At 56.9% G+C, this 22,912-nt stretch overlaps 2 protein-coding genes across 6 annotated transcripts in view; both read right to left on the bottom strand.

Annotated features, from left to right (window-relative positions):
- Positions 1-43: 43 nt before the first annotated feature.
- Positions 44-18,008, bottom strand: NHERF1 (NHERF family PDZ scaffold protein 1). The gene is made up of 6 exons (XM_072781481.1): positions 17,317-18,008; positions 5,620-5,781; positions 4,643-4,796; positions 2,464-2,504; positions 1,183-1,272; positions 44-942 (listed from the first exon to the last, which is right to left on the bottom strand). The coding sequence occupies exons 1-6, from the start codon at positions 17,776-17,778 to the stop codon at positions 751-753; spliced, it is 1,101 nt and encodes a 366-aa protein (XP_072637582.1). The 5' UTR covers positions 17,779-18,008; the 3' UTR covers positions 44-750.
- A 1,121-nt stretch (positions 18,009-19,129) lies between these two features.
- The window catches only part of RAB37 (RAB37, member RAS oncogene family), a 54,977-nt gene continuing 51,194 nt past the window's right edge, over positions 19,130-22,912 (bottom strand). For 4 of the 5 annotated variants that reach the window (XM_072781485.1, XM_072781483.1, XM_072781482.1 and 1 more), the window contains 6 exons: positions 22,548-22,614; positions 22,404-22,456; positions 21,752-21,817; positions 21,119-21,175; positions 20,967-21,043; positions 19,130-20,774 (listed from right to left, as the gene is read on the bottom strand). In XM_072781485.1, the coding sequence (XP_072637586.1) occupies positions 20,669-20,774; positions 20,967-21,043; positions 21,119-21,175; positions 21,752-21,817; positions 22,404-22,456; positions 22,548-22,614 (426 nt within the window). In that variant the 3' untranslated portion in view covers positions 19,130-20,668. The remainder of the gene's footprint in view (positions 20,775-20,966; positions 21,044-21,118; positions 21,176-21,751; positions 21,818-22,403; positions 22,457-22,547; positions 22,615-22,912) is intronic. The other variant, XM_072781484.1, reaches the window with a different exon arrangement.

Raw genomic sequence — 22,912 nt, 5'->3', positions numbered from 1 at the left:
CTGGGAACACCTAGGGCTCTAAAGGAAGACACAGAGGCTGAGGCAGTTTGGAAGCCAGTTGAATTTCTGATGGAGTTTCCTTGACAGCGGGGGGGCCGGGCAGGGGTGGGGTGGCCAGACCCTCCCCATGCCCCAGGGGCTCTGGGGTAGGAGCAGACACAAAGTTTAAGGCTGTTGCCCCTATATCCTGGATGCAACAACCTGGAAAATCATATTAATCAAGGAGACAAAAATCCCTCTAAACTCTGATACTGCACTCAAAATCAAATGAACAAAAGTAAGATGCCCAAGCCACAGCTCTAAGGATGACAGACCCCTGTCCCTTCCACAATGTTGTTGCTGTCATCAGGAGTCCTCAGTCAACCCTGGACTCAGTCATCACTTGGAGTCATGAGGGTGTAGGACTCTTGCTTGGTCCCTCCATCCTTGCTTGGTGTGGGTTCCAGTGATCTCCCAGGGGAGTGGCGAGGGGCTGAAGCACTCAGGAACAGGGGGAGTCTGCTTCCTGATTGGGGCAGGATGGAAACCCATTCACCTTCCCCGAGGTAAGGGAAGAGCACAGTTCTCTAGAAAAATCATTCACCGATAGAGGGGGATGCTGGTGCTGATTTGTAGGTCGATTGGGGGTAGGGGGGTGGGACAAGTGAGTGGGGAGGAAGACGAGGGAACTGAGGGAGATGGGTCCGAGGGTGGTGGGGCCTGGGGGCTGGCCGGCCCTCCCAGCTCTCCTGGGAGCCTGTGGGAGGATGCTCAGAGGTTGCTGAAGAGTTCATTTTTCTTGCTCCAGTCCATCTGCGGGGCCCGCTTGCTGCTGCGCTTCTGGTGGGCCCGCTCCCTGGCCATGGCCAGGGAGATGTTGAAGTCCAAGATGGGGTCAGAGGAGGAGGAGGTAGACGAGGGTGCCGTGGAGTCCTGTTTCCTGGGGCTGTCTTGGGAATTCAGCTGCAAAGAGGGGGAGGCGGTGGCAGAGAGCGGGAGTCAGTGCCTGGCAAGGCGTCCCGGTCCTCGGCCTCAGCAAGGTGGCTCCCTTGGGGCAGTGCCCAGGGGAGCCAGGTCACAAGAACAGAACGTGGCATAGCATGTGACCTGCAAGGCAGGCTGGTGTGCCAGGAATGAGTGTGGCTTGGGAATGGGCTTCCTGTAACCCAGGGCCACCCTCTGCCCGCCCAGCCAGCAGCCTACCTCCTCACTGGTATCACTGGAGGTGGATCTTGCCAGGGCTGATCTGGGGCTCTCAGAGGCTACCTCGGCCAGAGGTTCACGACTGTTCTCCTGGCAGAGAGAGGAGGGATGTGGGTTGGCAAGGGATGGGGTGGGGAAATCCTGAATAGGGAAGGGTGTTCCCAGGGAAGACAGGTGCCTCTGAGAAGCTCCACTCAAGCTTTTCCCATCCACCCCGAAGCCCTGCTGCCTGAGTCTGATGAGAGTGGAGGGTGGGGGGTTGGGGCCTTGGGGATTGACATTTTACATTCCTCTGAGGATCAGAGGGCAGCCTGGTTCCACCACGTAGGTGGGAGGGACCATTGTGGGATTAGTGGAATTGCTTACACACACACCCCACCTCCCTAGCCTTCAGTCTTAACCAGCATTTTGGGCCAGTGACCATGCAGGGGCTATGTGGAGTGTGGGGAGATACAGGAGGCCTCTCCTTGGCACAGGGAACATGTGTGATATTCCCTGAATTTCTTGCGGCCCACTGGTTTACTTGGCCCTGACCCTAGGAATCTGACGTCTAACCCCAAAGCAGCCAAAGGCTTTGAAGGAATAATGGGGATGAGTGTTCTGGGCCCACAGATGGAGTGACAGAAGGTTCAGGTGGTCCAGGGCCACCCCCCTTTGCAAGAACCTCTGGCAGGATCCCTGGGCGGGGGGGGGGGGGAACCTTTCAGCAGACCCTGCAGAGAGCTCCGGCTCTGTGGTCTGACTCTGAGTCAGCCTGTCTTAGAGTGAAGGTCTTGGCCAAGGCTTCAGCTTGGTGCTCAGCCTCTGCCTGGGTTCCTCTGTGGCCTCAGCTGGCACCAGGCCCTGCCATCTCTTCCCCAGCCTCCACTGCCTTCTCTTCCCTTCTGCCCAGGGAGAAGGGGAGGAGGGGCTTTGTTCTTCCAACCCAGACTGGAAGTAGCAGGGCCCAGGCAGCGTGCGTCCAGACACTGAAGCTCTGTTCTTGGGGGGAAGAATGGCCTCTTCTGTATGGTGGGGAGTTGAAGGCGGGGCCTGTCACCAGGATGGCGGGCTGCAGAGGGGCCCCGACCGGGCCTCTGCCTCCCGACCGCCTTGGCTCTACACAGGGGTTGAGGGGTGCACGGGCAGTTATATAGCTTGGAGCTCAGGAGGGAGCAGCTTGGCAACAGGAGTTTCAAGCTGAGCCAGACAGCCGTCCTTAGCCCAACCGCGCCACCTTCCACCCTCCTTCTGCAGCCCCTGGCGTGAGAGCCAGAGAAGCATTAGAGGGTCTGCCTTTACCTTCCGGATCTCCCCATTGGTAAAGGGCTCAGGCAAGGGACCTAGAAAAGGGAAAAACGAAACAAAACAGAGGTGAGTCCAGGAGCTCTGCGGAATGTGGATGGAGTGGCGCCCGAAGAAGAGGGAGAGCTGCGGGGTTTGGGCCATAGTTAGACCTTGCTCCCTCCATCCGTGTCTAAGTCTCTGGCCTGCAACCCTCTGGACGTCTGTCTGACATCCTGATGATCCAGCACACACACAGATGCGCAAAATAACATTTACCCTTGCTACATCGTAATGCTCTCCAATATTTTCAAAGCAACTTAAAGTACGCTTGTCTCTGGCTATTAAGTTGATCTTGGGAACCAGGGATGGATCATGAGCAATTTGGTGAAACTGTTGTCCTAGAGAGAGAGGAAATTCCAGGCTGGCTGCCTGAGAATCTCCTGGGACGCTTGTTAGAAATGCAGATCCCCAGGCCTGGGCACCAGAGCCTGCTGTTTCCTAGGAGAAGACGCTGTCGCCAGAGTTGGAACCACACCCCAGATTCTGGTTAGTACCTGCCTCAGCTCAAAGAGAAAAAAATCCCGGCTCCTGCTTGCCAATGTGAGGGTGAGGGGATGGGGTGGGGGTGCTCAGAAGATGAGAACACCAGCCTGGGGTCCCCCTCGCTGTGCTCGCTCAGGTGGGGGCTCCACCTGACTGTAAGGGGGACTGGTCAGCTTGGGTGGGTTTTTTCTGAACTCTTAGTTTAAGTGCGTGTTTCCTCTGGCCTGGACATTGGGCATACCTAACCCTCACCATTTCGTCCCAGCTGGGCAGGGGATCACTGGGATGCAGGGACTCTCACCGATGCCCCCCCCCCCCCCAGGCGGTCTCATGTGGTCTGGAGGCAGCTGCTAGGGGGAGGGCATTCCTCTCTGTGGGGGCAGTAACACTCAGCTGGCCTAGAGGACCCGCCCCCCCCTTTCACCCAGGGATACCTGGGGAAGAGACTTGCCCTCAGGCCCCTCCCTATACAGCTCCTCTGGCCAGAGGCTACAATTACTGGAGTTCTCAGGGCCCTTCCCACCTAGCCAGAGAGATAAGAGGAAGGAATGTCTGAGGGCTGATTTCTGGGGGTGGGGGTGGGTGGGGGGATGCTAGAGGCCTCAGGAGAAGGTATTTGAGAAGCTGTGTGGAATCTAGATCTTTGCTGTCTTCCCCACACCATATTGCCAAGGGGCTTCTCGGGGCCTCAGTTTCTCCCTCACTGAAGGCGGCCACTAAGTTATCTGGTTTCTGTGAACTTGGGAAACAAGGGTAGGGTGGTGCCCCACTGCCCATGCTCGGAGTCTGCTGGGGACTTTCACGGACCCATCCCTGCTTCCAGGAACCCCCAGGACCCACCTGGCCCCTCCACCTAGGGACTTAAATCTATGGCAGGACCTTTGGGTGGGTCATCCCCCTATAAATAAAACTCTGACACCCTTAGGGAGGCCCCACCCACTGCAAAGTCCAAAGAGGTCCCCCCACCCCTACTCCTCCAGGAGCCATCTTTCCAGGGAGAAAGTCCAGACCGGAGAGCAGAGCTTTGCTTTAACACCTCCCTGCCTTGGGGCAGCAGCCTTGCCCTGTTTGGCTTGCGCTTGGGCAGGAGGAGGTGCCAGGCTTGGCAGCATCATATGGGGGATGGGGAGGGCAGGGGCCCAGGGACCAAGGAGGGACCCACTGCTCTCTAGAGCCAGTGAGCCTGGGTTTCCAAGACAACCTGAGAGAAGGGAGGGGAGGCACTGGGCCCCTGTCGCTGGACTCTGATCTGACCAAGCAAAGCTGGAGTTAACCCTTCCCTTGCATGAGTACTGCCTGGAAAACCTGCTGGGGGTGCAGGGGTTGGGGGCTGAGGCCTCCCTTTGGTGCTACAGCTTTGGTCTGGAATATAAGTAGCTCCGTCCTGCCTCCCCATCCGTCCCGCCTCCCCATCCCTCGTGCCAGCCTAACCCTATCACATAAAGCGTCCTCAGAAATCCACTGCCATCCCTGCTTCCTCTCCTGACATCAGGCACCTCTTTGCCAACCTACATTTCTGACCTCCCCTAAAGGGGATGGAGGAAGTTCTTAAGTGGGAAGCTGTCCACCCCTTGCCTGGGACACAGTCAAATCTAGAGCACTGACCCCCCATTCCTGACCTGGGGGCTTCCAGCTGCCCCACCCTGCTCACCAGTCAGGTGCTCCTGGGACGGGATCACTTTGCATTTCTTGAAGAACTCATCAGTCTCCTTGTCTACCACCAGCAGCTTGGTCTCGTCCCCACCAGCCTTGATGGCAGATACCACATCCCCATGCTGCTTGCCCTCCACGCAGACCCCATTCACCTGTGGGTGGGGGCAGGGGTTACTGGCACAGTTTTTTTTTTTTTTGGAGAGGGGAGGCAGAGGGGATACAAATGGTCCTCTTCGTCCTTGGCCAGTTGGTAGTCTGGGGACACTAAGTCCTCCTTGCCTGTGGAGTCTTACATTAAGCCAAGTGGTCCTCCCACTTGACAATCAAATGAGGAGTTAGGACACATGAGAAAAGCCAAAGAAAATACAGAGAAAAGACTAAACAAACACAGCTGGGACAGACAGGGCAGGAAAGATCAGGGAGGCCTGGGATGGGCCCTCGCGTTTCTATGTGTCTGTGTCCGACTTCCCGCTCAGGGCTGTGGTTTGCTCACATGTAAAATGAGAAGTCTTGGGAGAGCTGATCTAGCTCTGAGGCTCTAAGACTGAGATTCTGGGGCCTGCCCAAGGCACGGGGTTCATGTTTCCTTTCCTCCTGAGCACCTCCCAAGAGTGTCTGAGTGCACCTGCCAGCACGGAGCCCTCAGGCAGTAGGAAACTCCTTGGGTGGCCCCACACATCTCCTGGGATGGATGGGCGACTCCTGGGCCACTGAGCGTGTCTCTGGGTGAATAAGAACCCAGAGAAGGTGAGGGCAGGAAGGGAGTCCACCATCCACCACCCTCCCTCCTGCCCACCGTTCTTCCCCTCTCTCTGGCTCCTTCACTCCCTCTATTGACCTGGCACCTATGGGCTGCCCAGAACCCCTGGGCTAAGCTAGGAGCAGATGGTGTGATGGCTGCTGCCCCAGGGGCTGCTCATAGGTGGGGAGGTTAGTCAGGAAGGCAGGGCCTGGAGAGAGCGTGAGAAGCATTACCTCCACAATGCGGTCCTGAGCCCGGAGCCCCGAGGCCTCAGCTGGTGAGTCTGGGTCCACCGCCCGGATGAACTGGCCTGGCTTGGACTTGTCGCTGTGCAAGTTGAAACCGTAGCCGTTGGCGCCTTTCTTCATGGCGCAGAGCCGAGGCCGGAGCTCACGCTGTGGGGGTAAAGGAGGGGCCGTGGCCATTCTCCATCATCCTAGGTCCCGCCCTCCCTGCCCTGCACCTGACCCCTCCTTGCTCCACCCTCCTCAGCACTTGGGAATAAGGCAAGTTTGCTGAGATCCCACACAACAGGTTGAGAGAATGCTGGGCTGGGACCCAGAAGACCTGGCATTGTAGCCAACTGCCCAGGTGCCCCATCCAAGCCAGTTACCTCTTCTGGCAAATGGGAGGTGGGGTCAGATTAGCTCAAGCCCCCTCCTCTTGTGCCATCCAAAGATATAATTGTGTTATTTTGGTTGCTACCTTATTCCTCCCCTCCAAAAACTTCAGTCTGGCCCTCCTGGGAGTGAGGGCCACGCCACTGTCAGCCTGACTGGGTGACCGGGGATCCTGGGCCCCTTGGTACCCCGTTCTTTGCAGCAGGGGACACAGGGGAGGTGTTTACTGAAAGCTGGTCAGAGTGTTTATAGTAAAGCCTTTCCCCATCCAAGCCAAATGGCCCAGCCAAAAGGAAGCAGGAGGCCAGATGACCACAGAGCTGGGGGGGAAGCATAGCAGAGTCCTGGACAGGATTGGGACCCCCACAGTAGAACCTCAAAGACTCCGTTGGGAAAGCCTGACTGGGGAAAGGACCATGAGAAGCAGGGCAGGGCTGCAGGGAGCCCAACGTGGCTGTGGCCATGGCTCAGGGTGGGGACCTAGTGAAAGGGCTCAAGCAGGTTTCTCTCCAGCACTCGGACACTCAGCTGAAAATGGTTTTCACCATCCTTTGTCCAACTTAAGCAGCTTAGCTTAGACGCTGCAGCCCTAGGACACATGTACACGATGGAGGGAATCTGGGTATGCATGGGCCAAGCAACCTGAAACCTTGGCCAGAAGCCTGAGCCCAAGGCCTAACTCAGGGGTTCCTCTCCCCTTCCTCCCAGGCCTGGGCAGGGCTGTAGCAGCCAGCCTGCTAGCTCCGGGTGATCTCCCAGGCCACCAGGCAATGAGCAAAGGCAATGATCTCCCTACTTATTAGCTATGTGACCCGAGGCAAGTCATTTCCTTCTAGTGCCTCAGGTTCCTCATTTATAGACCATTCTTCGTGCCACTTGCCTCCTCAGGTCCCAAGGGCGCTGTGAGGCCAAGTGAGATAATTCATACAGGTGGGGACACTTCACAACTTCAAAATCCCCCTGCACATATAGACTTTTCCCAGTGCTGAGAACACTACCGAATAGTCCATAAAGCTGAGAAGGGAGATTCTGGGGAGTAGGGTGGGGGCCAGGTTGCTCTGAAACACCAGTCCCCAGCTAGGAGTAGAGCTGGCCAGGAGGCAGGGAAGGAGAGGAGGGCTTATAGGCCTCCTGCCCCAACTTGCCAGTCCCATCTGGGGCTCCCCACCCCTCCACTCTCACGGGGGGGGGGGGGGGTTGGGGGGGCGGTGGCCAAAGGATGACTTTGCCTTCCTTTAACTGCCCGGGCAAGTCTCTGTGTTTCAGGATGTTGGTGGGGGGGTGTGGAGAGGAAGACAGGAAGGAGGTGTGATGGTTGGACCTGCAGTCACCCTGATCTGGGCCACAGGCCCTGGGCCCTTCCCTAGTTTCTCCTTCAGTAGGCTTCCCTCACCCCATACAATAGCAAAGACAGAGAGGCAAGCAATAAAAAAGTGGGGGAGGGGCAGAGGGGGACCCCAGTAGCTGTGAAACATCCCCTTCTCTCAAACTCCCTGTTGGCGGGGCGCAGTGGGGCCAGGGTGCAATCCCAGGAGCCCCTCCCCCGGCTCCCCACCCCCCACCTGCGCTGCTTATCCCCTGGCAGCCCCCACGGGATATTGTTCAGGAGTAAGTGAGGCTCTTCTCCCCTCCAGCTAATCCCTCCACAAAGCTGCCAGCCCAGCCCTCCCCCAGGCCGAGGTGAGCAGGAACAGGTCTGACCAGTTGCCACCACCTTGCAGGCTCAGCTTTCTGCCCCAGCCAGCAGAGCCCGCAATCACCCTGAGAAAGTGGGGAGGATCGCACCAGGGGCTGGGTGGGGGGGTGGGGGGGGCAGTGGTGCGTGCGAGCAGCTCTGACGTCCCCGCTCCCCTCCACCTCCCTTCATTCCAAAGAGCCTTCCCATAGCCACCTGGCTGGGGCTGGTCACCCCATTTTCAAAACGGGGAAACAGAGTCCAGATATTAAGCCCACGGCCTAATGTCCCACGGCTTCACAGTGGAGGAGCCAGAGCTCCAGCAAGGTCTCTGAGTTGGACCCCGTGTTCTTTCCACCATCCACGGGCTGGCCCCAAAGGACCTGAGTCCAGACTGGGAGGAGAACCCAGCAGGAGTCGTAAACATGGGTTGCTCCCCCGCAGTGGCTGCAGTCTCTGCTGGGAGGCAGCTGGTGGCTGATGAAACCACAGCCTTCCTTCCGGGTGTTCAAGGCCTCTTGCGGCCAGAGCCCCAGCCTGACTTGGGATAAGCAGGGCTGCGGTGGGCAGGCCCGGGCTGGGGCCGCCCAGTGGTTCGGGGAGTGCTGCTCCTGGCCAGCAGGGCCATCGGGCCTGGGTCTCAGTGCTGGGGGCATGCTTCCCGATCCTCCATGCTTCCCTGCACCTTCTGGTGCCCTGTCATCAAAGCCGGAGGGCCTGCTTTGAACCTTGCTCCCCTCTGCCAGTCCCAAGCCATGAGGATTGGAGGAAATGGGGCTCAGCTCCCCCACTGCTCCCTTCCCCCTTTACTGGGACCTGCTCCACTGCCCTCTGGGGGTGGCTGAGCTTGGGGACAAGCAGCAGCAGGTGGTTTTCTGAAGTGTTCGGACACAGGCTCCATCTTAGCGCCCTTCCTTCCCAAGGCCCCGGAGGCTCCCTCCTTCCCCTCCCCTCTCATGGGAGGGGTGGGGGCTTCTCATTCTTCCAGGGAGACCAGCCAGTTTTACTCCACCCCTCCCCCAGCTGTCTCCCGGAGGTGTCACTGCCAGCTGCTGAGTCAGCCCATCAAAGGAGCCCATCCCAGCCAGGGTGGAGGTTGGTGCTTGCAGGAGGAGTCCCTGGGGGCAGCCTCCCTGGGGATCTGATGGGGAGGGGTCAGGTACCTGGGCAGAGCCTGGCCACTGTTGCTCCTGGGCCCCAACCCTCAACCCCCAACGCTGAAGCAGGACTGGGTTCTGGCTTCGGGGAAAGCGGGTAGATGGAAAGTCCAGGCCATCTTGGTCCTGGTGTGTGGCCCCCAGGAGCTCAGGAGGGGGCGGGGGGGGGGAATTTCAAGGGGAACCCGGCCTCAGAGTGTCCAGAGTGCCAGGTGGGGCTCCCAGTGACGATGTTGGCTCAGAAGGAGAAGTCAGGATTTGCTCAGTGAGGAGCCTGGTGGAGACCCGGAAGCAAGAGGAAGGGGCAAGAGGCAATGGTGGCCAAAGGACGGAGCAAATGAGCTGGGGTGACTGGGGTGCTGGGTGGGCCTGAGTCTCACTTCTAGGCAACATCAGACAAGCTTTCCAAAAGATCTTGCCAGCAGAGCCGCCTCCAGACTCTTCTCCCAGAGCCTTCTCCCACCCTCAGGTTGTCAGGCTGTCCCAAACCCTGTCACAGGCCCACAGGACCATCCCTTCCCTCTTCTCTCCCAGGGAGCTCAGCCCAGCCTGAGTGGCCGCCCAGTCACCTCCACCCACGCAGTTCAAGCGGACTGCGGGTGCGGAATTCAATAGGCGCCACCAGCAGCCACCTGGAAAGCCGAGGAAAGTCGATACCCTAATCCAAGTGCCTGTCTCTGGGGAGTAGGCCCAGGGCCGCTCCCTGTTCCTCCTCGGGGAGGGCTGCTGGGGGCCAACGCCCCACTGGGCCCAGCCCCTCCCTGGCAGGTGTCATGGTGATGGGCCCTACAGAATATAGCCAGGCTGCTTCCAGAAGGCCAGGCAGCTCTGGGCCCCACAAGGAATGGGCTGGAAGAGCTAAAAGACCACCAGGGTGGCTGGGGGAACAATAGAGGTGACCCTCACCTCCCAAGTCTGCCCTTTCCTCAACCCAGCCAAGGCCTCTTGTTTATGCAGATAAGACCAATGCCTGCTGCCCCAGGGAGATCAGCCCCAACAATGGGGTGGGAGACAAGGGGACAGGGCAGTGAGTAGGAGCCCTGGCTGTTCTGGTGGAGGTACCCTGGGCAGGAGGAACGGTGGCTGCTCTGCGACGCAGCTCATTGTCTCACGGAACACTAGAGACACAGCTTGGGTCTGGTGCCAGCTCTTCAAGGAAGCCACGATGGACGGTGAGAGCTGGCCTGGCCTAAGGGTGACATGTGACTGGGCAGCAAGGGGGCACTGTCCTCAGGGCAGGTTGGGAGGTGACCAGGAGCTCTGACCACTGGCCAGTGAGTGTCCAGAGCTGTAGGCTAAAGGTATCCTCTCTTCACTTGGGTACAAAAGGCTTGGCGGCCACTAACCCATACTCACTCCATCACCCTGGTGTGGCTTCACTTCACCCTACAGACCTCCCCCGCCCAGGTCTGTGCAGGGAAGGTGGGCACCTTAATGTGCAAAAAAAGGATCTACTCTAGCTTTTGATCTTGTCCTTCCTGTTTCTCAGTTGGAAGGCCCTGCTCCGGAACTCAGCTGGTAGATCCAGGTGGGATCCATATGCTAAAGAGGGAGCTACTTCTCCAAGGTCCCAGGAAGGGGCCCCGAGCCAGCTTTTCCCTCTGGTTCTTTTCTGCTGGTGTCGGCCAGAGACCCACCCGAAAGAGTTTGGCTCAGGTCTGCCTAGGGCTGGGCAAGCCTGGGACGGAGCAGGCTGGTACGTGGGCTGCTGCCTGGCTGGACACCATCCAGGCTGGCCGCCCCATGCCCGCCTGCTCCACAGCCACTGCATCCTCATCCAGCCTTATCCTCACCCTCCTTCCAGGAGTCACTGGATTTAACTCCTGCAGGCTACAGACCTTCAGGGAGCTTGTGGAATTGGGGCAATATTAACAAACAGAAGCTACTGTGTACTGAGCACTTACTGTGTGCCAAGGACTGCTAAGGACTGCACTAGGATTTTATGGGTATTTTCTCATTCAAACCCAATTATAATCCTGTGAGGAAGGTATCACTCAGGTTCAAAAAGATCACATAAACTGCTCAAGTGTGCAGTGGAGGGGAGGAGGAGGTAGGCTCTGAACTCAGATGTGGAGCTGCACTGTCCGATGGGAACAGAATGCCAGTCAGGTAGGTAGGCAATTAAAAATTTCCCAGGAGTCACGTCAAAGTAAAAAAGAAATGAGAAATTAATCATAATTATCTTATTTCATATAATAAACCCAAACTGTTACCATTTCAATATGGAATCCACTTAAAAATGATTAATGGCATGTTTTACATCTTTTTGTTTGTATGAAGTCTTCAAAATCTGGCGTGCATTTCATACTTCCAGCACGTCTCAATTGGGATGAGCGCACTTTGAAGTGCTAAGAGCCACATGTGGCCAGTGGCTGCCACAATGGACTGCTGATATCCTAGAGGCCTCACTCTCAACCATTAGGCTGTTAGCTCCAAATAGTTTCCTTTTCTAAAAAAAAAAAAAAAAAAAAGACTTATTTATTTGAGAGAGGGAGAGTGTGCGTCAGTGCCTGCCCAAAGGGCGGGCGGGGGGGGGGGGGGGGGGCAGAGAGATGGAATCTCAAGGCCCCCGCCCAGAGCAGAGTCCTACCACAGGTGCTCGATCCCATGACTCTGAGATCATGATCTGATCTGAAATCACACATGGGACACAACCGACTGAGCCACCCAGATGCCCCCCAAACAGTTTTATTTATTTATTTATTTTTATTTTTTTTTTCCCCAAACAGTTTTATAAATCATCCCCCCTCAACATACACATTTGAATTGGGCACCATGACCTTATAACACACCCAGGAAGAGGTGAGAGCCTTGAACTCTAGAAGTCAGAGCTCTAGCTTCAGATAACACAGCAATGAGTGAGCAGCACTTCAACCCCAGTTTTACGGAATCTGTGCCACTCATCATTTTCCAGGACACAGGAAACTAAACACTACCCAGAGGGCTGGGGACGTGGTGAGTTGTCCTACTCCAGGGGTGAAGTAAAGCCAAGGCTAACAGTAGAGGTTGGCCTTCAGGAGGTGCCCTATGTGCAAGGATCCAGGGGGTCAGGTTAAGGAGAGACTTGGTGGCCAGACTCCTGGTCCCAGCCCATCAAGGCAGAAGGTGGGGCCAGGAGCCAGGCCACTTCTGGGCTGAGGCCTTCCATCAGGGCTGATATATTCTCCTGATGGTGCCAAAGGACACCCCCTAGGGAAGGAAGCTACCTGGACCCCTCCTTGCAAGGAGCCTGAATTTATTCCAACGTGATGGCTCTTATGTGGCCCAGGATGTGATGGGCAGAGACACCAGCTGGACAGTCGGGCCCTCAGGTACAAGTCAAATGTGTGGCTGAATAAATAGATGTGTAGGTACTGGAGTCAGCGAGAGTTGGGTTCCAGGATACACCCTCCTCCACGTGGTAAGGGCTCACTAGCTGACAGCCTGGGGCAGCCCACCTGGACCGACCAAGGCTCAGTTTCCATGTAGACCACGGGGGCTAATATCTGCCTCATGGGGCTGTTTTATAGATTGAATGACATCAGGCATATTCTTATTTTTTATTTTTTTTTAAAGATTTATTTGAGAGAATGAGCACACACATAGACCGAAAGAGCAGACTCCCCCGCTGAGCACATCTCATGACCCTGAGATCAGGACCTGAGCTGAAATCAAGAGTTGGATGCTGAGGCACCTGGGGGGCTCAGTGGTTGAGGGCCTGCCTTCGGCTTAGGGTGTATCCCTGGGGTCCTGGGATCTAGTCCCGCATCAGGCTCTCCGTGCGGAGCCTCCTTCTCCATCTGCCTATGTCTCTGCCTCTCTGTGTGTCTCTCATGAATAAGTAAATAAAATCTTATTAAAAAAAAAAAAGACTTGGATGCTTTAATGGACTGGGCCACTCAGGCGCCCCGACAGAGGGCATGTTTAGTACACAGCGCATTTGCCGGACACAAATAATAGCTATCATTTACTGAAATGATTACTCTCGGCTCACAAAATGGAAAAACTGCTACCTAATTTGCAGGGCTGTCCTGTCCTAGGGGAATCCATGAAATGAACATCAGTATCTCTGTGGCACAAGGCTGCACTAGAACTTTTGAGTTTCCTTTCCCTCTATGGCTGCTCCATCTCAGAGCAGCAACAAGCAGAGGAGCATCTAGTAGTATTAGGGTCGAGAACTCTGGCTTCTCTCTGTAAAAGGCCTGCAGCACTAATTCCTAAATGCTCCCCCACCTCCCTGGCGCCCCGTGGGATGGGAGGCTGGAGAGGGAGAGAAAGGCCTGCATCTAGACACATGGAGAAGGATGCCCCATTCTGTCTCCAAGAGAATCACCCCCAGATTTACTGACTTAACTTTATAGGAGCCTGAAGGTAAGAACCAGAAGAGAAAGAGATCCCAAATATGCAGCTTATGAGAAGGAACCAACAACACTCAAACTATCACATACCCCGTTGATTTAAAATCCAAACATCCTGCAGCTCAGATTCTGTTGTGCCCTTCCAAACACCAACTGGGACAGTGTGGAATGGCCTGTCCCGGGAAGGAAGTTGGTAGTCCGCCAGTTAATTGTGTCCACCCACCCACCTTGCTGCCTGGGGTGCGCCGCACTGTTTCTTTCTTTCTTTTTCATTTGAAATTTTTAAGTAGGTTCCACATCCAATATGGGAAATCAAACTCAAGACCCTGAGACCAAGAGTCACATTCTCCACCGACTGAGAGAGCCAGGTACCCCTGAGCTGTTTCTGCCTCTGGGATCAGAGTCAGGTCTGGCAAGAACACATCCCAAGCTGGGCACCAACACATACACACACACCTATCATCTCATCAAATCTTCCCCCCTCAAAAAAAAACTCCCCAAAATCCTGCATGGTGGGTTCTGGTGTTCCCACTTCCCAGAGGAAGAAGCTGAGGTTTACAGCCAACAATGGCCAATTAGGGTGCCAGAGCCAGCTGACCATGACGTCCAGAATTTTAGCTTTCTAGTCCACAGATGGAAGCTGCTAGCAGGCAAGAAAAAGGAGTGGGTAGGTTCTGCCTGGAATTCTGATCTCTGGGTGTGCCTGGAATTCTGATCTCTGAGCACAAATAGGTCCAGGTGTGCTGGACTGAGATGAATTAGGATAAAGGTGCCTGATGGCTGTTAGACATTCATTCATTCAAAAATTATGTGGGCCCCTACCTACTCGGGGCCAGGCACAGCGATGGGGATGTAAGTACAAAGAAGCCTCAGCCTTTGACCTCCTCACCATCGCAGTGGGTCAAGATCAGGAACAATTGACTCAAATACTGTGTGTTCAGAGCAAGAAAAGATGTATAGGACAGGGAGGAGGAGGAGAGCAAAGGAAAATCTCATTCTGCTAGTGGGCTCTAGGAAAGGCTCCGAGGGCCATGAGTAGTTTTGCAGAGTGTGCCTTGTGGAGAAGGGGACTGACAGGTTCTCAGGCTGAAGGGTAGTTATCCTCCGGCTGCTGGATTGGGCTGCAGAACACCTTTCTATTATTCAAGAACAGCAGCCTCTAATTGAGCACTCATTGAGCGCCAGGCTTGGACATGGCTGCACTTGCCCAATGAGGGGTAGATCCAGGGCTGGCTGCCCCAGGGGTGGGCATGTAACGATCACCGTGAAATACTTATCAGTTCCAATACCAAGAGTGACGTTTGCTGAGCACTTACTTAGTGCCAGGCACAGAGCTACTGACCACCCCCTATTATCTCACCCATCTGGCAGCTGCTGTGATCCCAACATACACCAGAAGGCACAGGGAGGTTAAGACCCTTGGCTTGAGGCGGCCCAGCTAGTACAGCTGAGGTGGCTCAGGCCTGCTGCCCATCCACCACTGTGACTGCAGGGGTGGAGGTGGGGACTGGGGGGAGGTAAGCTGGGGTGTTGTTTTGTTACTCCTCTCTCAGTGGGGGTGGGGAAACCACCAACAGAGCAGGTGGGCACAATTGGAAGTCCCCTTCCCCCCACTCAGAGGTTCTACAGGGACCCCACACCCTCTGCCCTCTATGATTCTCAACCCAGGCTGGTCCTCCCAATGAGATATCATCTGCCGCCCACTCTGCGTGGAAATTTTCCACTTAACACCTTTCTCACTTGTGAGAACCAATAAAGATACGATAAGAGTCCCAACTTTGCAAACAAATTCAGGCTACAGCAAATTAGTAAAACTCAAATTCTTTATAGGAGATGCTTTTTAGGGAAAAAGTAAGTCTTACTGTGTTTATTAGCTTTTTTCCTCTTTTCCCAATGACAGAGTGGTGGTCCCTTGCATGGCCACCATACCAGATTTCATGGGAATTTCCTACCAAAGGGACTGGCTTTGCATGAGAATGAAGGAATCCTCGCTCAAATGCCTGGACAGAGAAGTGCTCAATTCAGCATCCACTTGGGACTCAAGTACTTCCCACTATTTGTAAAATCCTGGAGGAGGCAGGTGTCACTGTATTACAACACTCTCCGTTTTACAGATGGGAGAACCAAGGCTCAGGGAAGTTCCGTGACTTGCCTGTTGACCTGAAAGGGCCCAAGAGGTCTGGTGATGGTGTCCGCAGGACTGGCTGGAGGGTACTAGACTATCCTCTCCTGGCCTAACATAACAAAGTATGCACAAATGCAGATGTCATGTCACCATCTGGAGGAATCCGATTCTGTTGTCACCCAGAAAGCAGGAAGGCAAGCTCCGCTGCTTTTTCAGATGGCATGGTGGGAGTGCATATGCTAGGTCAAGCCTCCACGCCCCTGGCATCCTCCACCTCTCCCCAGATCCTCCCGCACGGAGCAGAAAAAAAAAGAAAAAGAAAAAAAAAAAAAAAAAAAACAAACCCCGAAAGGGCAAGGGGAGGAGCTGAACATAACAGCATCTTGGCGGGGGATGGGGAATGGGGTGGTGGTTATTGGTGTCAGTGCCAAAGTCCAAAAAAAAAAAAAAAAGCAAGCAAGGAAAAAGGGAATGGCAAATTGATACACTCAGTTCAGCACGAAGTTCAAACTGGATTTCTGCCTGGGATCAGAGGTCATGGGTTCCAACTCCCTAGTGTAAAACCCTTGCCAGGGATGCTCCGACCCCTCCCCCACCATTGCCAATGCCAGCTTGGCAGCGGCAGGAAGTGGGAGCCCGGCGGCCCTAGTATTCCCAGCACCCAGCTCCGGCTGGATGGGGCTCCTGGTGACCTCACTTCCACCAAACCAGCTGGTCCTTTAGGGCTCCACCTTCTACCTTAGGGCTGAAGGGTGCCCTTTATATGTCCAGGAGGCTTCTCTTGGCACCATGGACACTCCTGCCACACGCTGCCACCAGGTGGAGAGCTGGTGCAAGCCAAATGGGCCCTGAGAGGCCCAGGCTTTGCTCCACTCCCCTCCCGTCCGCCCCCAGTCTGTACCCTAAGGCTTCCCCCTTCACTCTCTGGGAACAAGAGGCTCTCATCCCAACTCCTGTTTTGCTACTGCCCCACCTGTAGCTGATCCAAACTGAGATCGTTTGGGGAGAAACCCCAAACATGGGTAAAAGGCAACCAGCCTGCTTGCTGTCCGGGGACTGGAGTGAGACAGACAATGATAGGGCAAGACCACCTGCCGGGGGCTGAGTCCCGCTGGCTTGCGCATCGCCCAGCAACAGGCACCTCTCTGTCCCCTCCTTCCTCCCAGCCGCTGCTCTTCCTCCAAGGTCCTCCCCTCCCGTTCCCAGATACGAGCTAGCGCTTACTCCTCACATTCCTGAGACTCATAAATCCTCCTGGGTGGCAGGGCCGCCACCCCCCTCCCCAGACGCCTCGGCACCTCCTCCCCGCACCCCACCCCCACACTTCGCCCAGAGGTGGTGGGGCTTCCTCTCTTGTTAAGTCACACTGTACTTCAGGAGGATGAAGTCCAGCCGGGATGAAGTTAATGATACACGCACCGGCCGGCGGGGGTGCGGGGTGCGGGGTGCGGGGGTGCGGGGAGGACCCCGTCGGCGACCCCTCCCTCCCCTCGTGCTGGGGCTCCGCACCGAAAGGGGTCTGTCATTCCTCTAGCTTTCGGAAGTCGGGGTGGGGGTCGCTCACCCCAGCTTCATCTACCACCCGCAGGGGCCGTGGAGGAAGCTGGCACCGCCGCGGCGGCTGGGAATGGGGTGGCCGAGGAGGGCCTGGACTGGGGGGTTCCGAAGAACGGGAGCAGACGCCGCCAAGAGGGCGGGGGAAAGACGCCTGGGCTCCCTCGAGCTGCCCTCCCTCCCTGCTACTCCCAAAGGCCAAGGGACGAGAAGCGCAGGTGGCCAGGCGCTCGGCGGCCCCGCGGCCCAGTCTGGGGAGGCGGGTGGGGTAACGGGACGCAGCCCCAGGCCAGCAGCTCCCAGCGCGACCTGTCGGCCGGCGGAAGCAACCGCCCCCTCGAGGATCTGGTTTCAGAAAGAGGAGGCGGGCGCGGGGTCGGCCGTCCGAGGGCGCCCGGGTCTCTTCCCGATTCCCCGCCCCACCCCGTCCCGGTCGCCGCCGGGTCTGGGCCCCACACTCACCCGCTCCGGACCGCTCCTCTCGGCTTCGCGCGGCTCCGGCGCGGCGGCCTGCGGCTCACTTTCGGCGCCAGCCCCCCGCGCCTCGGTGGCGGCCGGCGGCTCGGCCTGCCCGGGCCCGTCCTGGGCGCGCAGCAGCTCCTCCCGCACCGGGACGCCCAGCTTCTGCAGCCGCTCGTCCGCGTCGGGGTCGACCACCAGCAGGCGCACGGCGTTGAGCGCGGCGCGGATGCGGCTCACCACCTGCTGGTGGGTCTCCTTCTCTACGTTCTCGCCGTTCACCTCCACCAGCCGGTCTCCGGCCAGCAGCCCCGCCTTCTCGGCCGGAGAACCAGGCTCCACCAGCCGGATGAACTGGCCCACCTTGCCCTTCTCCCCGTGCAGGTGGAAGCCGTAGCCGTTCGGGCCCTTCTCCAGACAGCAGAGCCGGGGCAGGGGCGCCCCCGCGGCCGCGTCCGCGCTCATCTCGCCCCGCGACTGCTCAGCGGTGCGACGTGGGGTCCCGCTGGGGGCCGGTGCCGCCCTTCTCCCGCAGGCGGACCCGCAGGCGGAAGGGGGGCGCGCTGCAGAGAACCGCCGCGCCGCGCCGCGGGACGCGCTGAGCCAACAGGTGGGAGACGAGCGGCGGCTGCGGACTGCGAGGAGCCGAAGCAGGAGCGCGTGGGCCAATCCGCACCCCGCGCGGCGTCTGAGCGCCCGCGAAGCTGCTCCAGCCCCTTACCCCGGGGGCGGGGCCGGCCCGAGGGTGTGGACACCGCGGCCCAATCAGAGGCCTCGGGCAGGGGCGCTCGGGCCGGGTGAACGACGCTGACCAATGGGAGCGCGCGGGGGCGTGGCCCCGCGCGGGGGGCGTGGCCGTGCTCGGCGCGGCGCCCCGCGGCGCGAGAAGAAAGAGGGCTCAGGAAGTGGAAGTGTTTGTTAGCGAGCGGCCGGAGTTGGGGCGGGGGGCGGGGCGAGTTCCCGGTACTGGGCGGAGAGGCCCGTAGGCTCCTGGTTCTCCCTACCCTTGGCGGGGATCGGGGAGAGCCAACCCACGGATAAGGGACTCTGACGCTTTAACAACCTTTAGCTAAATTCTTGTGTGCACTTCTGTGCGGGGGGCGGGGGGGCGGGGGGGGAGTGGGAGCGTCCGTTGCCAGGGAAACCACTCCAGCTCCGGGGCTGCCGGGTCCCAGAACCCTTACCAATAAGAACTAGGTCCCCCTCCTCCGGAACCTAACACAGTTGTTTGAATAACGATACTTTCCCGTTCGTGGACTTTGCGTTGTTCAAGGACACGCTACCGGGGTGCGGACTCTCATCCTCCCTGGGACAGTGTGAGGGCTCCCCAGGGAGCCCCAGCTTCCCCAGACAGGCCACCTAGGACAAGGGTGTGAGCAGGGGCGTCAGCTTTCAGCTGGGGCATTGGAGGGGGGAGAGGCGGAGCAGAATCAGGTCACCAACCTCTTGGGTACAGGGCAGAGCCCTGGATATTTTATTTTATTTTATTTTATTTATTTTATTTTATTTATTTTATTTTATTTATTTTATTTTATTTTGTTTCCTTTTTCTTTTCTTTTCTTTTTTTTTTTTTTTTTGAGCCCTGGATATTTTCAGTAAAAACCAACAAACCCACAATGAGACCTTAAGACAAACCTTTCAGCTCCTTGGAGATGAGAAAGGCTGGTCACCAGAAGTTGGGGAGCAGTTGGGGGCATTGAAATATAAAGATCAATGATTTGGGCAGTCATTGATGGTTCTCCCAACACGCAATAACAATCCTTTCAACGTGATCTCCCCTGTCCCCTCTCCGGCGCACCTCAGAGAAGCAGTCGGATTTTACTTTCCATATTCCGCAATTTACTTTGCAAATTCCGCAATTTAATTCTGAAAACACCACCGGCTAGAGGCCCAGAGCTGCCCACGTGATTGGATTGCCTGCGACTTGCCTTGGGCCCCAAAAGAGCCCATCAAGGTCAGGCTCCTCCCTGCTTCTCCTGGGAGAAGCCTCAGAGAGCTTCCTTATCAGGCTCAAGTTGGAGCTGCTGACTCTGCTCAGAGGGCAAGATTTCTGCCTTGAAAGCATATGCAGTGGCCTTAGAAATGCGCAGTGTGTACTTCTTTCTCTCCTTCAGGTCATGACCCACATGTCTCCTGTTCATCTTCATTTGCCAGGGTCAGGGTTCTGTGAGACAGGTGACCTTGGCCCCACAGAAACTTCTTGGTGTCTCTCTCTTCACCTGGTCTTACCTACATGACCTTGTTTTGGACACGTTGTATTGGTTTATCCAGAAATGGGTGACTTCTCACTCCCTAACCTGGCTCAGTGGGAGGGGACCTAAAGCAGTTTTGGTCTCCGTGTCTGTCCGAAGGGAAATGGCAGGAGTGGTCAGGAAGTAGGCAGCGCTTGGGTTTGGGGGGGTATGTGCGGGATGAAGTTTGCTGGGTTCTGCCTCCCACCTGTTCCAGGAGTCAGGGGTTTCTCCTTATCTGACTCTTAACTCAGTAGAAGCACTACAGCTATTTGAAGTAGCCTGTGGGGCTGCATATCTGCCAAAGTGTTGGGGCAGAAGAAAAAATCTTTCCCTAGCTGTGACCTTAGGTGCCCAGGGGCACAAGCCAAAAGGTAGAGAAGACTAGGGATTTGGGGAGGGGGTATGGGGAGGGGTTATGGGGGGGAGGTTCCCTGGGGGGGTTCCCCTGGGACCTGAGGTCCAAAGAACAGGAACCAAATGCTTTCAGTTTGTGGGTACACCTTTCAGAGTGGGGCTAGCCAGGCTAGAGGCAGCCAAACCGATAGACCTAGCCTGTGCTACTCCTCACTTCTCTACCCACAGAGCGGGGTCACTGTCCAATCTCCACATCGCTTATCTTCCCTGGGCGTTGGTCTGGCTCCCAGCACAAGGGCCCATCTTACCGGGGAAGACTGTTCCCTGGGTGCAGGAGGAAATAAAGCTGGAGTCTGCCTCTCCTGTCCAGCTGAGGTGAGGGTGGCATGGGGGTCACTTCCTGCCCTCCCGCTGTAGAAGTGCATCACTGCCCTCTGGCGCTGAGCTGGAGAATGCCACCCTTGTCATGGCTAGGAGGGAGCCTCCGCCCCCAAGTCCTAGTGCAGAAGGCAAAAGGGCCACCAGGTCCCTGTCTTCCCTTTTTGCATTACATTATGTATCATTAAAATGAAATAAATACTTTACCCTCCCCCAGGATGCAGGGAAGCTACAGGAACTAGGGTAAGAGTGGGAGGAATACAGCTTCTTCTTGGGAAGGGGCTGTGCCCTGGATCCCCCAACTCCCAGCTGCTTCAAAATACACCAGATCTGGAGGAGGAGGGTGCATCCGTGGGGGCCTCTGGAGCATCCTTTCAGCCCCTTGGGATTCATGAGAAGGAGCAGCAGCTGGGCTGTTTCTTCTGGGATTCCACAAAGTCTCGGATCTGGAAGCGGGGCCCATCAGGGTGCCACAAGGCTCTGTACTTCAGCTCCCTTGAAGAGGAAGAAGCAGTGGGCTGGGCAAGGAGTGAGGAACCACCCCCTGCCCACTCCCACAGCCTGGGGCTACTGGACCTAGAATGCACCATGCATTGGGGTAGGGGCTGGGCTAGGGGCCAGGCCCTACTGGATTCCCAGATGGTGCCACCCTGCCCTGCACGGTTCCCTTCCTTGCTCAGCTCTTACTTGGCAATGGCCAGAAAGGCTAACTCCACATTCATGCCCGTCTTGGCGCTGGTCTCCATGAAGGGAACGCCGTACTCCTGCCAGGAGACAATGTCCTCAGGGCCAGCCTCTGGCTGTCCCCACCCCTCGTCCTACTCGGGGCCGTCACTTACCCTGGCTAGTGTCTCTCCATCCTCGGAACGGATCACCCTTTCATTGCTCACGTCCGCCTGTCAAGCCCAGGTGGGTCACTCTGGGGAAGGAGACCTCCACCCCAGCTGGTCCCTCTCCTGCCTGGACGGGCGCCCCAATTTGGCCTCAAGAGCAGCCCCTGCCTGCCCTCTGCTGGTGGCCTGTGGGACTGCGGGTGGTATCATTGGCTTGGAGCCTGATTTGTACCTTGTTCTGGCTGCGTTCCCCAGCTCCCAGCCAGAGGGGATCTCACTGCCGCTTGGGGAGATGGGAAACGTGGTGACCAGCCTCAGAGAGGTGACAGGAGCTGGGACTAACCCTTGCTAATTTTAGCTCCTCCTTTGTGACCCTACTTACTATGATCTGATGGGGGCTGTGCAGCTGGGCATCCCTGGATCTCCCAGATGGCAGCTTGGGCTCTCCCTGGAGGGAGCCTTTTCCAAAACTTTAAGAGGGCAGATGAGATGGGTCGAAGCAGCCAAATAGGACTGACCCTTGAACTGGAGTCTGGAAAGAATCCTTTGCTGGAAGGACATGCAGCTAACCCTCTGGGGCAGCTGTGGGGGCTTGCTTAGAGCTAGTGAGAGAGGAGGCACAGGGATGGGCTGGCTCACCTTGTTGCCGAGCAGCATGATCACTACATCCCTCTGGGCGTACTCATGAATCTCAGTGAGCCAGGCCTGTGGGAGAGGGTGAGCCGAGCCAGGTGGCACCTGAGAACCAGCCCTACCCTCCCTCCTTCTCCCTTGTCCTTCTTTTGCCCTGTCTGGTTTTCCTGGGCTACTGCCTGTCCCCCTGCATTCTTTTATCTGCCTCTGCTCTCTGGCCTATCGGGTCTTGATCAGTCTTCCTTACCAAGCCCCAAGCACTGTAACTCCTCATTCTCTGGAAGATGGAGATGGCAAGAACAGAGAGGTTCACTGTCTGCTAGAATCACTTTCTTTGCCACCTGGGGCAGGACGTATGGCTAGACTCCCCTGCTTGGGTTCTCCCCTTGGCCTCTGTGGGTGGGTAATTGTCACAAATTGCACTCAGGGATCACAGGGCTAAGCAGGTGGCACAGGCGCCCAGCAGCTTGCCTGGCCTTCATGTCCACGTGCCGACCAAATGCCCAGCAACAGCTTATTACATCTGAGTCATAGCTCAGGTGTTTTCAAATAGGCGGCAGTGGTCCACGCTCCACCCCCTCCCACAAAGCAGGAAGCAGTCCTAGCCTACGGAGGCCCCGCCTTGGCTGCTTATGGATGGCATGTGAAGGGGACCTACCCGGATGTTGTCGAAGGAAGACTTGTTGGTGATGTCATAGAGCAGGAGCAAGGCTGTAGGGAGAGAGAGAGATCACACAGGGAACATGGAGCTGGGGCTGGGAAGGGTGGATATCACAGGTGGGCTGGGGGCGGGGGGACTTACCCTGGGCATCTCGGTAATAAGCATGTGTGACACTGCGGAATCGCTCCTGCCCGGCTGTATCCCAGATCTGGGAAGGGACAGACAGATGGTCAGAAGGAGGCTGTGGGCCCGAGCCATGCTGGGCGGAGGGAACCCACGTTGGAATAGGAGAGATGTGTGGGAAGGTACCCAGAGGCTTTTGAACATCTGATGTCCTAGACAGTGGTGCTATTGAGTTCACCAGTTCATCCAGGCTGCAGCGTCCTCCCTAGCCCAGGGGTTGGGGGCATCCGGTCTCCCAGAGCAGATGAGGCCTGGGAAACTGCAGAGGAGCTGGAGCAAGCCTAAGCTTGTCTGAAGGCACGTTGAGCTGCCTTTGCTAGAAG

This window comes from Canis lupus, chromosome 16 (assembly GCF_048164855.1).
Source record: "Canis lupus baileyi chromosome 16, mCanLup2.hap1, whole genome shotgun sequence".
In the NCBI taxonomy this organism is placed as follows: domain Eukaryota; kingdom Metazoa; phylum Chordata; class Mammalia; order Carnivora; family Canidae; genus Canis; species Canis lupus.
The sequence above is the reverse complement of the archived record's forward strand: the minus strand, read 5'-3'. Positions and strand labels throughout refer to the sequence as shown.